Source organism: Gorilla gorilla, chromosome 10 (assembly GCF_029281585.2).
Source record: "Gorilla gorilla gorilla isolate KB3781 chromosome 10, NHGRI_mGorGor1-v2.1_pri, whole genome shotgun sequence".
NCBI classification, from domain to species: domain Eukaryota; kingdom Metazoa; phylum Chordata; class Mammalia; order Primates; family Hominidae; genus Gorilla; species Gorilla gorilla.
In genome coordinates, this window is record NC_073234.2 from 125,832,263 (window position 1) to 125,846,002 (window position 13,740).

At 46.3% G+C, this 13,740-nt stretch overlaps 1 protein-coding gene across 1 annotated transcript; it reads right to left on the reverse strand.

The window, feature by feature from the left end:
- Positions 1–8,634: 8,634 nt before the first annotated feature.
- On the reverse strand, positions 8,635–10,348 carry LOC101142088 (high mobility group protein HMG-I/HMG-Y-like). The gene is made up of 2 exons (XM_063694307.1): positions 10,206–10,348; positions 8,635–9,050 (listed from the first exon to the last, which is right to left on the reverse strand). Exon 2 carries the CDS (start codon positions 9,038–9,040, stop codon positions 8,762–8,764), a length of 279 nt encoding a protein of 92 aa, XP_063550377.1. The 5' UTR covers positions 9,041–9,050; positions 10,206–10,348; the 3' UTR covers positions 8,635–8,761.
- Positions 10,349–13,740: the final 3,392 nt, after the last annotated feature.

Here is a 13,740-nt window from a genome sequence, read left to right on the forward strand (position 1 = left end):
AGATACCTGCCACCACGCCTGGCTAATTTTTTTTGGTAGAGACGGGGGTTTTACCATGTTGCCAGGCTGGTCTTGAACTGAGCTCAAGCTGAAACAGGAATTAAAATAAATCAAAAAATGTTTAAACAAAAACTCAGCTGTATATAAGAAAACCCAATTCCCCTTGAGGAAGAGAAAGAGCTGGAGTCCTTTAAAATTAACTGCCTGTCTTTCTGTGGCTAGTGAGCCTTATCTTTCCCTTTCCCAAGCATTGTGAAGACCCTGTTTCTCTAGCTGTGCAGCTACAAGGTCACTAGACAGATAATCTCAAGTTGTAAAACATGTTGTTCCTTAAAAAGTATGAAATAATGTAATGCATGTCTCAGTTAAATAACTGTCTTTGTTTCTTGCTTCTGTAATATGCTTCCCCCTGCACAGATCTCCCCCTGCCCCACGAAATGCTTAAAAGGTAACTTGACTCTTTGTTCAGGGCCCAGTCCTTTGGATGTTAGTCCGACTGAGTTGGTGCACCTTAATAATTAAATAATTCCTCCTCAACCCCTCGGTCTCTCTAATTCCTTAATTATCCCGCAGCAAAGTGATCCACCCGCCTTGGCCTCCCAAAGTGCTGGGATTACACACATGACCCACCATGCTTGGCCAGATCATACTGATTTTAATAATATTCAAAGGACATGTATGGTGTTAAACCAACTTGGGACACACAGGAGATATATCCAAGGAGATTAGGCCTCCTCTTCCTCATGGAATCGTATTCAGAAAGGATAATTTTGGAGCTGGAGGGCATGTTAGAGGTTATCTTCATTTTATGTGAGGAAACAGAAGTCCTGGGATGGTAATTGGCTGTGAATCGTTAGGTCAGCTGCGTAACAGATGCAGAATGATGTGGATACCATGGAGTGTTGGGTCAAATACATTGGAGGAACAATTTATAAATATAAATGTTCTGCTCCACTTAAGTTCATCTCTAAATGTCCAGCAGCTTCCTAAGAATGAAAATTTTTCCCAGCTGCATCAGACATTTTTCTTAGATCTGTCTTTTGTACAAGGGGAAAAACATAACACTTATAAATTGCTCTAAGGGAAACATTACTTAACATCCCTTAAGTGTCTCCTGGCAGTGATAGGTTTCCTTTCAGTGGAAAAATAACTTCAGGACAAAGAATTTCCCTGAACAACTGGAGGGAATAAATACCACCAGCATCCCAACCAATTTTCCCTCTTTTCCGTAAAGAAGGTTCTAAGATGTCCAGATGGTCATTTTTATTTATGAGATAGTCAGACAAGTAAAAAGACTTAAATAATGGTTTAGGGATAAATCTCAAGGGGATTTGTGATAAAATAGCAAATGGGTGACTTTTTAAAAGCACTCTGAAAGCAGGAACTCAGCTTGTATAACCATGTTAATTGCAGCATTCTTCACGGAAGATGGAAACAACCCAAGTGTCCATGAACAGATGGAGAAGCAAAATGTGGTCTGTCCCTACAAGGGAATGTTATTCAGCTATAAAATAGAATGAAGGGCTGGACACGGTGGCTCACACCTCTAATCCCAGCACTTTGGGAGGCTGAGGCAGACGGATCATCTGAGGTCAGGAGTTCGAGACCAGCCTGGCCAACATGGTGAAACCCCATCTCTACTAAAAATACAACAATTAGCCAAGTGTGGTGGTGGGTGCCTGTAATCCCAACTACTCAGGTGGCTGAGGCACGAGAATCACTTGAACCCAAGAGGCGGAAGTTGCAGTGAGCCGAGATTGCACCACTGCACTCCAGTCTGAGTGACAGCGTGAGACTGTCTAAAAAAAAAAATGAAGTTCTGAGTTCTGATACATGCTACAACATGGATGAATATGACTGAATCTCAAAAACATTACATTAAGTGAAAGAAGCCAAACACAAAAAGGACAAATATCATAAGATTCCTTTTTTTTTTTTTTGAGACAGAGGTCTCCGTCTGTCACCCAGGCTGGAGTGCAGTGGCACAATCTCAGCTCACTCACTGCAACCTCCACCTCCTGGGTTCAAGTGATTCTTCTGCCTCAGCCTCTCGAGTAACTGAGATTACAGCTGCCCACTACCCTGCCCAGATAATTTTTGTATTTTTGGTAGAAATGGGGCTTTGCCATGTTGGCCAGGCTGGTCTCAAACTCCTGACCTCTCAAGTGATCTGCCTGCCTCGGCTTCCCAAGGTGCTGGGATTACAGGCGTGAGCCACTGTGCCCAGCTCACATGATTCCATTTATATGAAATGTCCAGGATAGGTGAATGCATACAGACATCAAGTAGATTAGAGTTTACAGGGGCTGAATGGAAGCGGGGGAGTGGTTTAATGGGGACAGAGTTTCTATTGGGGTGATAAAAAAGTTTTCAAAATAGATAGTGGTGATGGTTGTACAACATTTTGAATGGAATTAATGCCACTGAATTGTACACTTAAAATAGTTAAAATGGCAAAGTTTATGTTACACATGGAAATAGTGTAAAATGCTAAACACCACTGAACATTTTATATGAGTGAATTGTATGTGAATTATTTTTCAACAAGGCTGTTTTTATTTTATTATTATTTTTTATTTTGAGACGGAGTTTTGCTCTTGTTGCCCAGGCTGGAGTGCAATGGTGCGATCTCAGCTCACTGCAACCTCCACCTCCTGGGTTCAAGTGATTCTCCTGCCTCAGCCTCCTGAGTAGCTGGAATTACAGGCATGCGCCACCACGCCTGGCTAATTTTGTATTTTTAGTAGAGACGGGGTTTCTCCATGTTGGTCAGGCTGGTTTTGAACTCCCGACCTCAGGTGATCCACTCGCCTCGAACCTCCTAAAGTGATGGGATTACAGGCGTGAGCCACTGCACCCGGCCAACAAGCCTGTTTTTAAAAAGCCCACAAAACTTGAGTACAGAAACTGTGGAAAAACTCAGAAATAAAAAAAGTGACGATTGCTCAGGCAAATGGTTCTCAGAATGGTGGGAAAAGCAGAAAAGTGCCAATGTGGACAATCTGTGATGTCCTTTGCCCTGTTGACAGGAGAAAGTTTCACGTCCTAGTCCGACCCTGGCTCTCAAAAATGTGAGGCATTCCCCCAGTCTTAGCTTTCAAGACAAAAAAATGTGGGGCATTCCCTCCTGCTGGGGCAGCATCCACCCCATCATATTCTACACCCTAAGGTTGCCTTCATGCCAGGCTTGAACACGTCATTTACCTGGGACCAGTATACCATTTTTGGATCTAGTCTGCCCAATTTGGCTCACTTCAGAGCTCAGTTGGTTTGAGAGCCACCTTTGCTAAATCTTCTCCAACTGACTTAAACAAAGCCTCTTTTTCTCTGGGCTTCTACTGAACTGGGCAGTCATATGAACCTTGCAGTATTTCTTCATATCTATCTTGCTACACATTTCCCATCAGACCATTATGGTCCTAGAGAGCAGAGACCACACTGACATCTCTTGTGCATCCTTTCAATAGCTGGCATAGTGCACCCAACAGAGCAATCTACTCATATTGTTGCATGAATGGGTTACTGAAAATTACACTCTTTCAAAGTAACCACGTTTTGGCTGTGTGGGCCAGGTCTGGATTCTGACAGATTTAGGTTTAATTACCAATTTAGCCAACTTCCAGGTGTGCGAGTTTCAAAAAGTTAATTTCTGTAGCCTCGCCTTCTTCATCTGGAAAAGGGGATAATCTTGCATCTGTCACAAAGGTTTTTTTGTGTTTTTTTTTTGTTTTTGAGACAGAGACTTCCTCTGTCGCCCAGGCTGGAGTGCAGTGGTGTGATATCAGCTCACTGCAACCTCTGCCTCCCAGATTCAAGCCATTCTTCAGCCTCAGCCTCCCAAGTAGCTGGGATTACAGGAACCCACCAGCATGCCCAGCTAATTTGTTGTACTTTTAGTAGAGTCGGGGTTTCACCATGTTGGCCAGGCTGGTCTCGAACTCTTGGCCTCAGGTGATCCACCCTCCTCAGCCTCCCAAAGTGCTGGGATTACAGGCATGAGCCACCGTACCTGGCCTTCTTTTTTTTTTTTTTTTTTTGAGACAGAGTCTTGCTCTGTCACCCAGGCTGGAGTGCAGCTGCGAGATCTTGGCTCACTGCAACCTCCGCCCCCCAGGTTCAAGCGATTCTCTTGTCTCAGCTTCCCGAGTAGCTGGGATTACAGGTGTGTGCCATCACACCCAGCTAATTTTTAATTTTATTTAATTTTATTATTTTTAAATTTTTATTTATTTTATTATTATTATTTTTTGAGATGGAGTCTTGCTCTTGTCGCCCAGGCTGGAACGCAGTGGCACGATCTCAGCTCACTGCAACCTCTGCCTCCCGGGTTCAAGCAATTCTCCTGCCCCAGCCTCCTGAGTAGCTGGGATTACAGGCACTCGCCACCACACCTGGCTAATTTTTGTATTTTTAGTAGACGCGAGGTTTCACCATGTTGGCCAGGTTGATCTCTAACTCCTGACCTCGTGATTCGACTGCCTCGGCCTCCCAAAGTGCTGGGATTACAGGTGTGAGCCACCGCTCCCAGCCTTTTATTTATTTATTTATTTTTGAGATGGAGTCTCGCTGTTACCCAGGCTGGAGTGCAGTGGCGAATCTCAGCTCACTGCAAGCTCCACCTCCCGGGTACAAGTGATTCTCCTGCCTCAACCTCCTGAGTAGCTGGGATTACACACACCTGCCACAACGCCCAGCTAATTTTTCTATTTTTAGTAGAGACAGGGTTTCACCACGTTGGCTAGGCTGGTCTTGAACTCCTGACCTCAGGTGATCTGCCCACCTCGGCCTCCCAAAGTGCTGGATTACAAGCGTGAGCCACAAAACCCAGTTCTAATTTTTGTATTTTTAGTAGAGACAGGGTTTCACCACGTTGGCTAGGCTGGTCTTGAACTCCTGACCTCAGGTGATCTGCCCACCTCGGCCTCCCAAAGTGCTGGATTACAAGCGTGAGCCACAAAACCCAGTTCTAATTTTTGTATTTTTAGTAGAGACAGGGTTTCGCCATATTGGCCAGGCTGGTCTCAAACTCCTGACCTCAAGTGATCTGCCCACCTCAGCTTCCCAAAGTGCTAGGATTACAGGCATAAGCCACAGCACCTGGCCCACAAAAAGTATTTTTTTTTTTTGCAAAAGTTAAATAGGATTTAAAACTGTAAAGTTCTTAGCGCACTGCCAGATCACCTATAAATTGGAGCTGCAGAGTTGAAGCAAAGTGGAAAATCATGATGGATGATTTATCTCAATATCAACACAGAGCAGATGTGGCCCTAAAATTACACTCTCCTAATGGCATGGTCTTCCAAACATCTATAAACAAAAATGAAGGGGGAAACAAACCAAATGGCTTTTGGTGGAATAGTATTACATCCCTTTCTGGACATAGCACCAAACTTTTTATGAAGGTCTTCAGTACTAATACTTTTGGGAAAAAGAAAAACGTCAAATCAAACAATTCACATAGATCTTGTTCATGTATTTCCATGTACTGTAATCTTTCCACACATATGACAGTAATTAGCGGCATACGGCAATGATGAATGTAAACAGGATGCTTAAGAAAGAAGAACAAGATGACCATCGTCCTCACACTGTTTTGGGCTAACGTGCTTTTATAAAATATTTTCTTTTCTTTTCTTTTTTTTTTTTAGACGGAGTCTCCCTCTGTCACCCAGGCCGGAGTGCAGTGGCACAATCTTGGCTCATTGTAACCTCCACCTTCTGGGTTCAAGTGATTCTTCTGTCTCAGCCCCCCGAGTAGCTGGGATTATAGGTGTGCACCACCATGCCTGGCTAATTTTTCTATTTTTAGTAGAGATGGGGTTTCACCATGTTGTCCAGGCTGGTTTCGAATTCCTGACCTCAAATGATCCACCTGCCTTAGCCTCCCAAAGTGCTGGGATTACTGTGCCCGGCCAAGATTTGATTTTCTATCAATCTTTTTTTTTTTTTTTTTTTTTTGGTGACGGAGTCTTGCTCTGTTGCCAGGTTGGAGTGCAGTGGTGCGATCTTGGCTCACAGCAACCTCCGCCTCCTGGGTTCAAGCAATTCTCCTGCCTCAGCCTCCCGAGTAGCTGGGATTACAGGCATACGCCACCACACCCAGCTAATTTTTTTATTTTTATTAGAGACAGGGTTTCACAATGTTGGCCAAGATGGTCTCGATCTCCTGACCTCGTGATCCGCCCGCCTCGGCCTCCCAAGGTGCTGGGATTACAGGCATGAGCCACCGGGTCCAGCCAATCTTTTTTTTTTAAGTAGTTTTTTTCCTCCTGGTTATTAAGAGAACACATATCTTACTGAATTATAGATATATTTTACTCTGAATGTCCAAGTCTTGTACTCTCTCCTGCCCCAAGATATTCATTGTTAAGTTTGCTGTACATGCTTCTAGTTTTTCCAGGAGTATATACAATGAAATAAACATTGTATTGGGATCATACTATAATACTGTCTTCAACTTTTTTTTTTTTTTTTGAGACAGAGTCTCTATCACCCAGGCTGGAGTGCAGTGGCTCGATCTCAACTCATTGCAACCTCCGCCTCCTGGGTTGAAGCGATTCTCGTGCCTCAGCTTCCCGAGTAGCTGGGATTACAGGCATGTGCCACCACACCCAGCTAATTTTTGAATTTTTATTAGAGACAGGGTTTCACCATGTTGGCCAGATGGTCTCGATCTCCTGAACTCGTGATCCGCCCGCCTCGGCCTCCCAAGGTGCTGGGATTACAGGCATGAGCCACCGCGTCCAGCCAATCTTTTTTTTTTTAAGTAGTTTTTTTCCTCCTGGTTATTAAGAGAACACATATCTTACTGAATTACAGATACATACTACTCTGAATGCCTAAGTATTGTACTCTCTTCTGCCCCAAGATATTCAAGTTTGCTGTACATGCTCCTAGTTTTCCCAGGAGTACATACAGTGAAATAAACATTGTATTGGGATCATACTGTAATACTGTCTTCAACTTTTTTTTGAGACAGAGTCTGTCTCTGTCACCCAGGCTGGAGTACAGTGGCTTGATCTCGGCTCACTGCAACCTCCGCCTCCCAGGTCCAAGAGTTTCTCCTGCCTCAGCATCCAAAATAGCTGGGATTACTGGTGCCCACCACTATGTCCGGCTAATTTTTTGTATTTTGAGTAGAGATGGGGTTTCACTATGTTGGCCAGGCTGGTCTCGAACTCCTGACCTCATGATCCACCTGCCTCGGCTTCCCAAAGTGCTGGGATTACAGGCGTGAGCCACCTCACCTGGTCGTCTTCAACTTTATTTAAAACTCAATAATGTATTCTAAGATATCTTACCATGACAGGATAGGTAGAACTGAACCATATTTAATTTTATGGATGGACCATAATTTAGTTATCCAATTCCCTATTGAGAGATGGCTGAACTATTTTCTTTCTTTTTTTTTCCAGAAAAGGATTTTTTTTTATTCAAATAACTGCAAATAGGAAACCAGAGGGGGAGCCCCAGGCTGGGACAAATCATGGTTACCCCTCCCCAACAGAACAGGGGGAGGAGGTGGCCCCTACGCCCTTTATGGTTGATTCGGGCCCCCTTGCTCACTCTGCTGCAGCATCCTAGGGGCAGGGCCTCACCTTCCCTGGGACTGGGGTAGTCGGTCACCCAGCCTGCCATGCCCCAGCCCCTCTTCCCCACAAAGAGTATCTTGCGGGAGGGGATCGTGGGCAGAACAGGAGGCAATGAGGATGAATATTTGGCGCTGGTAGCAGCAGCAATGACGGATGTGGAAGAATGGAACATTGAACAAAAAACAGCACAACTGTTCAGAGGTAGTTTGTGAACAGAGGAAAAATGGAACCAGAACCTTGAGGGGCAGGGAAGAGCAGGAGCGGGGTTGGGAGCGGGCAGGGTGAGCTGCTTGATATTGGTGCCCCATCTTAGGAGGGGGAAATGGCTGAGTGGCGGAAGCAAAGTAGGGTTAGGGGAGCAGCCCCAGCCCACCTCAGGCGGCGGACACAGGGCTCATGGGCCTCACCTGGACAATAAGTGACTGCATCTCCATCACCACAATATGTACTCGATCCCAGGCGGAGGGCAAGGGGGCTGCCGCCACAGTGAAGAGGGAGTAGGGGACTCACCCCTCCTGCCTTCCTGTAGCCGAAGGGGGCTGTCCAACCTAGTGCACGGACTAGGGAAGGTGGGGAAGGATGAAAAGTGTGAGCCCCACGTGGTGACAAAGACAGTTTGGCTGGGGGAATCCTGGGGGCCAGCACCCCCCTCCATTGGCCACACCTGCTGCTGCCAGGGCAGTGGAGTAGGGCGTGCCAGGATGAGATGGGGCTTGGGCCCCTTTTAAGGCCAGGGGAACCCTCCCAGGCCCCACTATGGGAGGCCAGAGGGAACAGTGAAGCAGAGAGGGCGCCCCCAAACCAAAAGCCCAGAGAGCAATGTCCCCACCACCAACGGAGTGGGGACGCAGCAGGTGCAGGGTGCGGCTAAGTGAGACGCTAGCCTTGTCCAGGAGGGCATGTGTGTATGCGTGGGTGGGCGGGGGGAGCTGGGAACTGAGGCCAGGGGAAAACTGCTCCCCACTCAGCCCATTGGGAGCCCTGCAGTGGCTGGTGTGCTGCGTAGTGTGGTGGTGTGGGCACAGGTGGAAGATGGGGGTGGCGGCCAGAGGCGGTGGTGATGGTGGGCCTGCGGAAGGGGCGAGGGCGGTGGGAGCGGAGCAAAGCTGTCCAGTCCCAGAAGGAAGCTGCTCCTCCTCCGAGGACTCTTGCGAGATGCCCTCCTCTTCCTACTTCTCCAGTTTTTTGGGTCTGCCCCTTGGTTTCCTTCCTGGAGTTATGGTGGTTTTCCGGGTCTTGGCGGCACTCTTGTTTTTGCTTCCCTTTGGTCGGCCCCGAGGTCTCTTAGGTGTTGGCACTTCGCTGGGCTCCTTCTGACTCCCTACAAGCGCTGTCCCAGGACTCATCGGAGGCTGCTTGCGCGGCCTGCCCCGGCCCCGCTTCTCAGTGCCCTCCTTTTCCTGCTTGGAGGCCAAGGGCTGGCTGGACTTCGAGCTCGACTCGCTCATTTTCCCTTCTCTAAGGAGCAGGTGAAAGAGTGATGGCTGGGATGCTTCTTGGAACCGCGCCAGCGCGAGAAATAGCCCCGGCTCGGAGTCCCAATTAGAGGACGGCTGAACTATTTTCAGTGTGTGCGTGTGTGTGTGTGTGTTTTCCCAGCATTCAACAATATGAAGTTGAGTTGCTTGATCAAAAATAATAAAATCTGGAGGCTGGGAGCAGTGGCTCATGCCTGTAGTCCTAGCACTCTGAGAGGCTGAAGCAGGAGGATCACTTGAGCCCAGGAGTTCGAGATCAGTATGGGCAACATGGTGAGACCCCATCTTTATTTAAAAAAAAAAAAAAAAAAAAAAAGGCCGAGCGCAGTGGTTCACACCTGTAATCCCAGCACTTCGGGAGGCCGAGGCGGGCGGATCACGAGGTCAGGAGATTGAAACCATCCCGGCTAACACGGTGAAACCCCGTCTCTACTAAAAATACAAAAAATTAGCCGGGCGTGGTGGCCGGCGCCTGTAGTCCCAGCTACTCGGGAGCCTGAGGCAGGAGAACGGCATGAACCAGGGAGGCGGAGCTTGCAGTGAGCCGAGATGGTGCCACCGTACTCCAGCCTTGGCGACAGAGTGAGACTCCGTCTCAAAAAAAAAAAAAAAAAAGAAGGGGAAGAAAATAAAAATAAAAATCTGAGAACTATTACTAAATTACCTTTTCTAAAAAGTCAACATTATAATTGTTTTTAATATCAGCATTACATTTCAATTAAAGCTGTATTTTAAAGTTCATACTATTGAACCGGGCGTGGTGGCTCACGCCTGTAATCCTAGCACTTTGGGAGGCTGAAGCGGGTGGATCACCTGAGGTCAGGAGTTTCAGACCAGCCTGGCCAACATGGTGTAACCTTGTCTCCACTAAAAATCCACAAATTAGCCGGGCATCGTGGCGCACGCCTGTAATCCCAGCTACTTGGGAGGCCGAGGCAGGAGAATCGCTTGAACCTAGGAGGTGCAGGTTGCAATGAGCTGAGATTGCGCCACTGCAATCCAGCCTGGGTGACAGAGCAAGGCTCTATCAAAAAAAAAATTCAGACTATATTCATGTATAATTTATAATAAATCATTTGGAAATTGTCCTCTTGCATATATTAAAAAACAAAATATAACAAAACAAAACACCTACCACGATAAAGTCCCAAGGGGAAATGGTCCAGAAGCTAGTTCCAGCGCCTGTGGCCCGTGCGCCCCCTGCTGGCAGTAATGGAACTGGGAACAGGGCCCAGAGTAAGCTGGTTTTCTATCATGATGGTTCCACAATAAAAAAAAAAAAAAAAAAAAAAAAGGCCGGGCGCGTGTCGGTGGCTCACGCCTGTAATCCCAGCACTTTGGAGGGCCGAGGCGGGCGGATCACGAGGTCAGGAGATCGAGACCATCCTGGCTAACACGGTGAAACCCCATCTCTACTAAAAATACAAAAAAGTTAGCGGGGGCGTGGTGGCGGGCGCCTGTAGTCCCAGCTACTCGGCAGGCTGAGGCAGGAGAATGGCGTGAACCCGGAAGGCGGAGCGAGGCGGAGCTTGCAGTGAGCCGAGATCGCGCCACTGCTCTCCAGCCTGGGAGACAGAGCGAGACTACGTCTCAAAAAATATATATATCTATATAGATCTCTACAGATATCTAGATATCTATCTATATATATAGATATATAGATATTTATAGATAGATATCTAGATATATAGATAGATAGATATCTATAGATATGTAGATCTATATATCTAGATATATAGATATAGATCTATATATCTATATATAGATCTATCTATATATAGATCTATATATCTACATATCTATATATAGATCTATCTATATAGATCTATATATCTACATATCTATATATAGATCTATATCTATATATCTAGATATATAGATCGATAGATCTATCTCTAGATATATATCTAGATATATAGATCTATCTCTAGATATACATCTCTAGATATACATCTATCTCTATCTAGATAGATATCTAGATCTATCTCTAGAGATAGATCTATCTCTAGATATCTATATATGTCTATAGATACATATACATACATACATATATTTGGCTGGGCGCGGCGGCTCATGCTTATGCCAGCACTTTGGGAGGCCAAGGCAGGCGGATCGCTTAAGGTCAGAAGTTTAAGACCAGCCTGGCCAACGTGGTGATATGTTTAAAATAAAATTTTTTTTTCTTTTTTGAGACAGGGTCTCAACTCTGTCGCCCAGGCTGGAGTGCAGTGGTGCGATCATGGCTCACAGCAGCCTCGACCTCTCGCCACCAGGCCTGGCCCCAAACCTGTAATCTTGAAATGAATCAGGGTGACTTTCTCTCCTTTCTGACATGTCTGTAACCCCTGTGGCAGAAGTTCCAACCCAAACACCAAAACTCTGATTCTGGGTTAAGAATTTTAATTTAGGACAGAAGCAGTGGCTCATACCTGTAATCCCAGTGTTTGGGAGGCTGAGGTGGGTGGATCACTTGAGTCCAGGAGTTTGAGACCAGCCTGGACAACACAGCAAAACCTTGTCGTGCTGGGCGCTGTGACTCACACCTGTAATCCCAGGACTTTAAGAGGCCGAGGTGGGTGGATCACTTGAGGTCAGGAGTTTGAGACCAGCCTGGCCAATATGGTGAAGCCCCGTTTCTACAAAAAATACAAAATTAGCCAGGCGTGGTGGCACAAGCCTGTAATCCCAGTTACTCAGGAGGCTGAGGCAGGAGAATAGCTTGAACCTGGAAGGCGGAGGTTCCAGTGAGCCAAGATTGCACCACTGCACTCCAGCCTGGGAGACAGAGAGAAACTCAGTCTCAAAAAAAAAAAAAAAAAAAAGCAAAAACCAAACCAAACCAAAACAAAAAACACACAAAAAATGATACTCCGTCTCTACCAAAAATACAAAATTAGCTGGGCCTGGAGATGTGTGCCTGTAGTCCCAGCTAATGGGGAGGCTGAGGTGAGAAGATTGTTTGAGCCCAAAAGGTCGAGGCTGCAGTGGGCCGTGTTCATGCCACTGCACTCCAGCCTGGGCAACAGTGATACCCTGTTTCAAAAACAAACAAACAAACAAACAAATTTTAATTAAACAAACAAACAAAACCCCCCATGACACACCACCACCACTCTTTTGGCTTCAGGACTGTCCTTCTGTTTATCTATGGAGTAAGTTTTCACATATCCAAACCTTTGGCTGTGTGAACTGTGGTATTTAGCTAGCTTGTAATTCAAGTCTTTAAACAGATGTTCAAGAGCATTTAACCCACATATTAAAATTATATATTCACCTGTAAAACCAAAATGCAAATACTCTAATCATTCAAGTACTACCATAAACTCTAGGTTTTTTTTTTGGTTTTTGTTTTTTTTTTTTTTGAGATGGAGTCTCACTCTCTTGCCCAGGCTGGAGTGCAGTGGTGCAATCTCCACTCACTGCAAGCTCCGCCTCCCAGGTTCACGCCATTCCCCTTCCACAGCCTCCTGAGTAGCTGGCACTACAGGCGCTCGCCACCACGCCTGGCTAATTTTTTGTATTTTTTTAGTAGAGACGGAGGTTTCACTGTGTTAGCCAGGATGGTCTCGATTCTCCTGACCTTATGATCCGTCCGCCTTGGCCTCCCAAAGTGTTGGGATTACAGGCGCGAGCTACCGCGCCCGGCCGTTTTTTTTTTGAGACGAAGTTTCACTCTTGTTGCCCAGGCTGGAGTGCAATGGCGCGATCTCAGCCTACCGCAACCTTCGGCTCACCGTAACCTCTGCCTCCCAGGTTTAAGCTATTCTCCTGCCTCAGCCTCCCGAGTAGCTGGGATTACAGACATGTGCCACCATGCCCAGCTGAGTTTTTTGTTTTTTGTTTTTGAGATGGAGTTTCGCTCTTGTTGCCCAAGCTGGAGTGCAATGGTGCGATCTTGGCTCACTGCAACCTCTGCCTCTCGGGTTCAAGTGATTCTTCTGTGTCAGCCTCCCGAGTAGCTGGGATTACGGGCGCGTGCCACCATGCCCGGCTAATTTTTGTATTTTTAGTAGAGACATTGTTTCATCATATTGGTCAGGCTGGTCTCAAACTCCTGACCTCAGGTGAGCCGCCTGCCTGGGCCTCCCAAATTGCTGGGATTACAGGCGTGAGCCATCGCACCTGGCCCGGCTGGTTTTTGTATTTTTAGTAGAGACCGGGTTTCTCCGTGTTAGTCAGGCTAGTCTTGAACTCCCGACCTCAGGTGATCTGCCCGCCTGGGCCTCCCAAAGTGCTGGGATTACAGGCGTGATCCACTGCGCCTGGCCATATTAGTATATTTTATTTCGTACATATACACAGAGAGAAAAAAAAAAAAGAAAAAGAGAAAAGAAAGCACTGATATATGCTCTAACATGGGTGAATTAGAAAACATTAAGTCAAAGAAGCTAGACATAAAAGGCCACATGTTGTATAAAAAATTCAATTTACATGAATTATCCAGAATAAGCATATTCATAGAGACAGAAAGTAGATTAATACTGGGAGGAGGGGTGGGAGGGACAGGCGGCTTGGGGAGGAATGTGGGGTGGGGTGGCTGCTAAAGAGTGCAGGTTCACTACACCGGGGTGATGAAAATGCTCTGGATTTACTGGGGATGGTTGCAAAACTTCATGTATATACTAAAAAAAGTGAATTGTACACTTTAAAAGGGCATTATGGAATGTGAA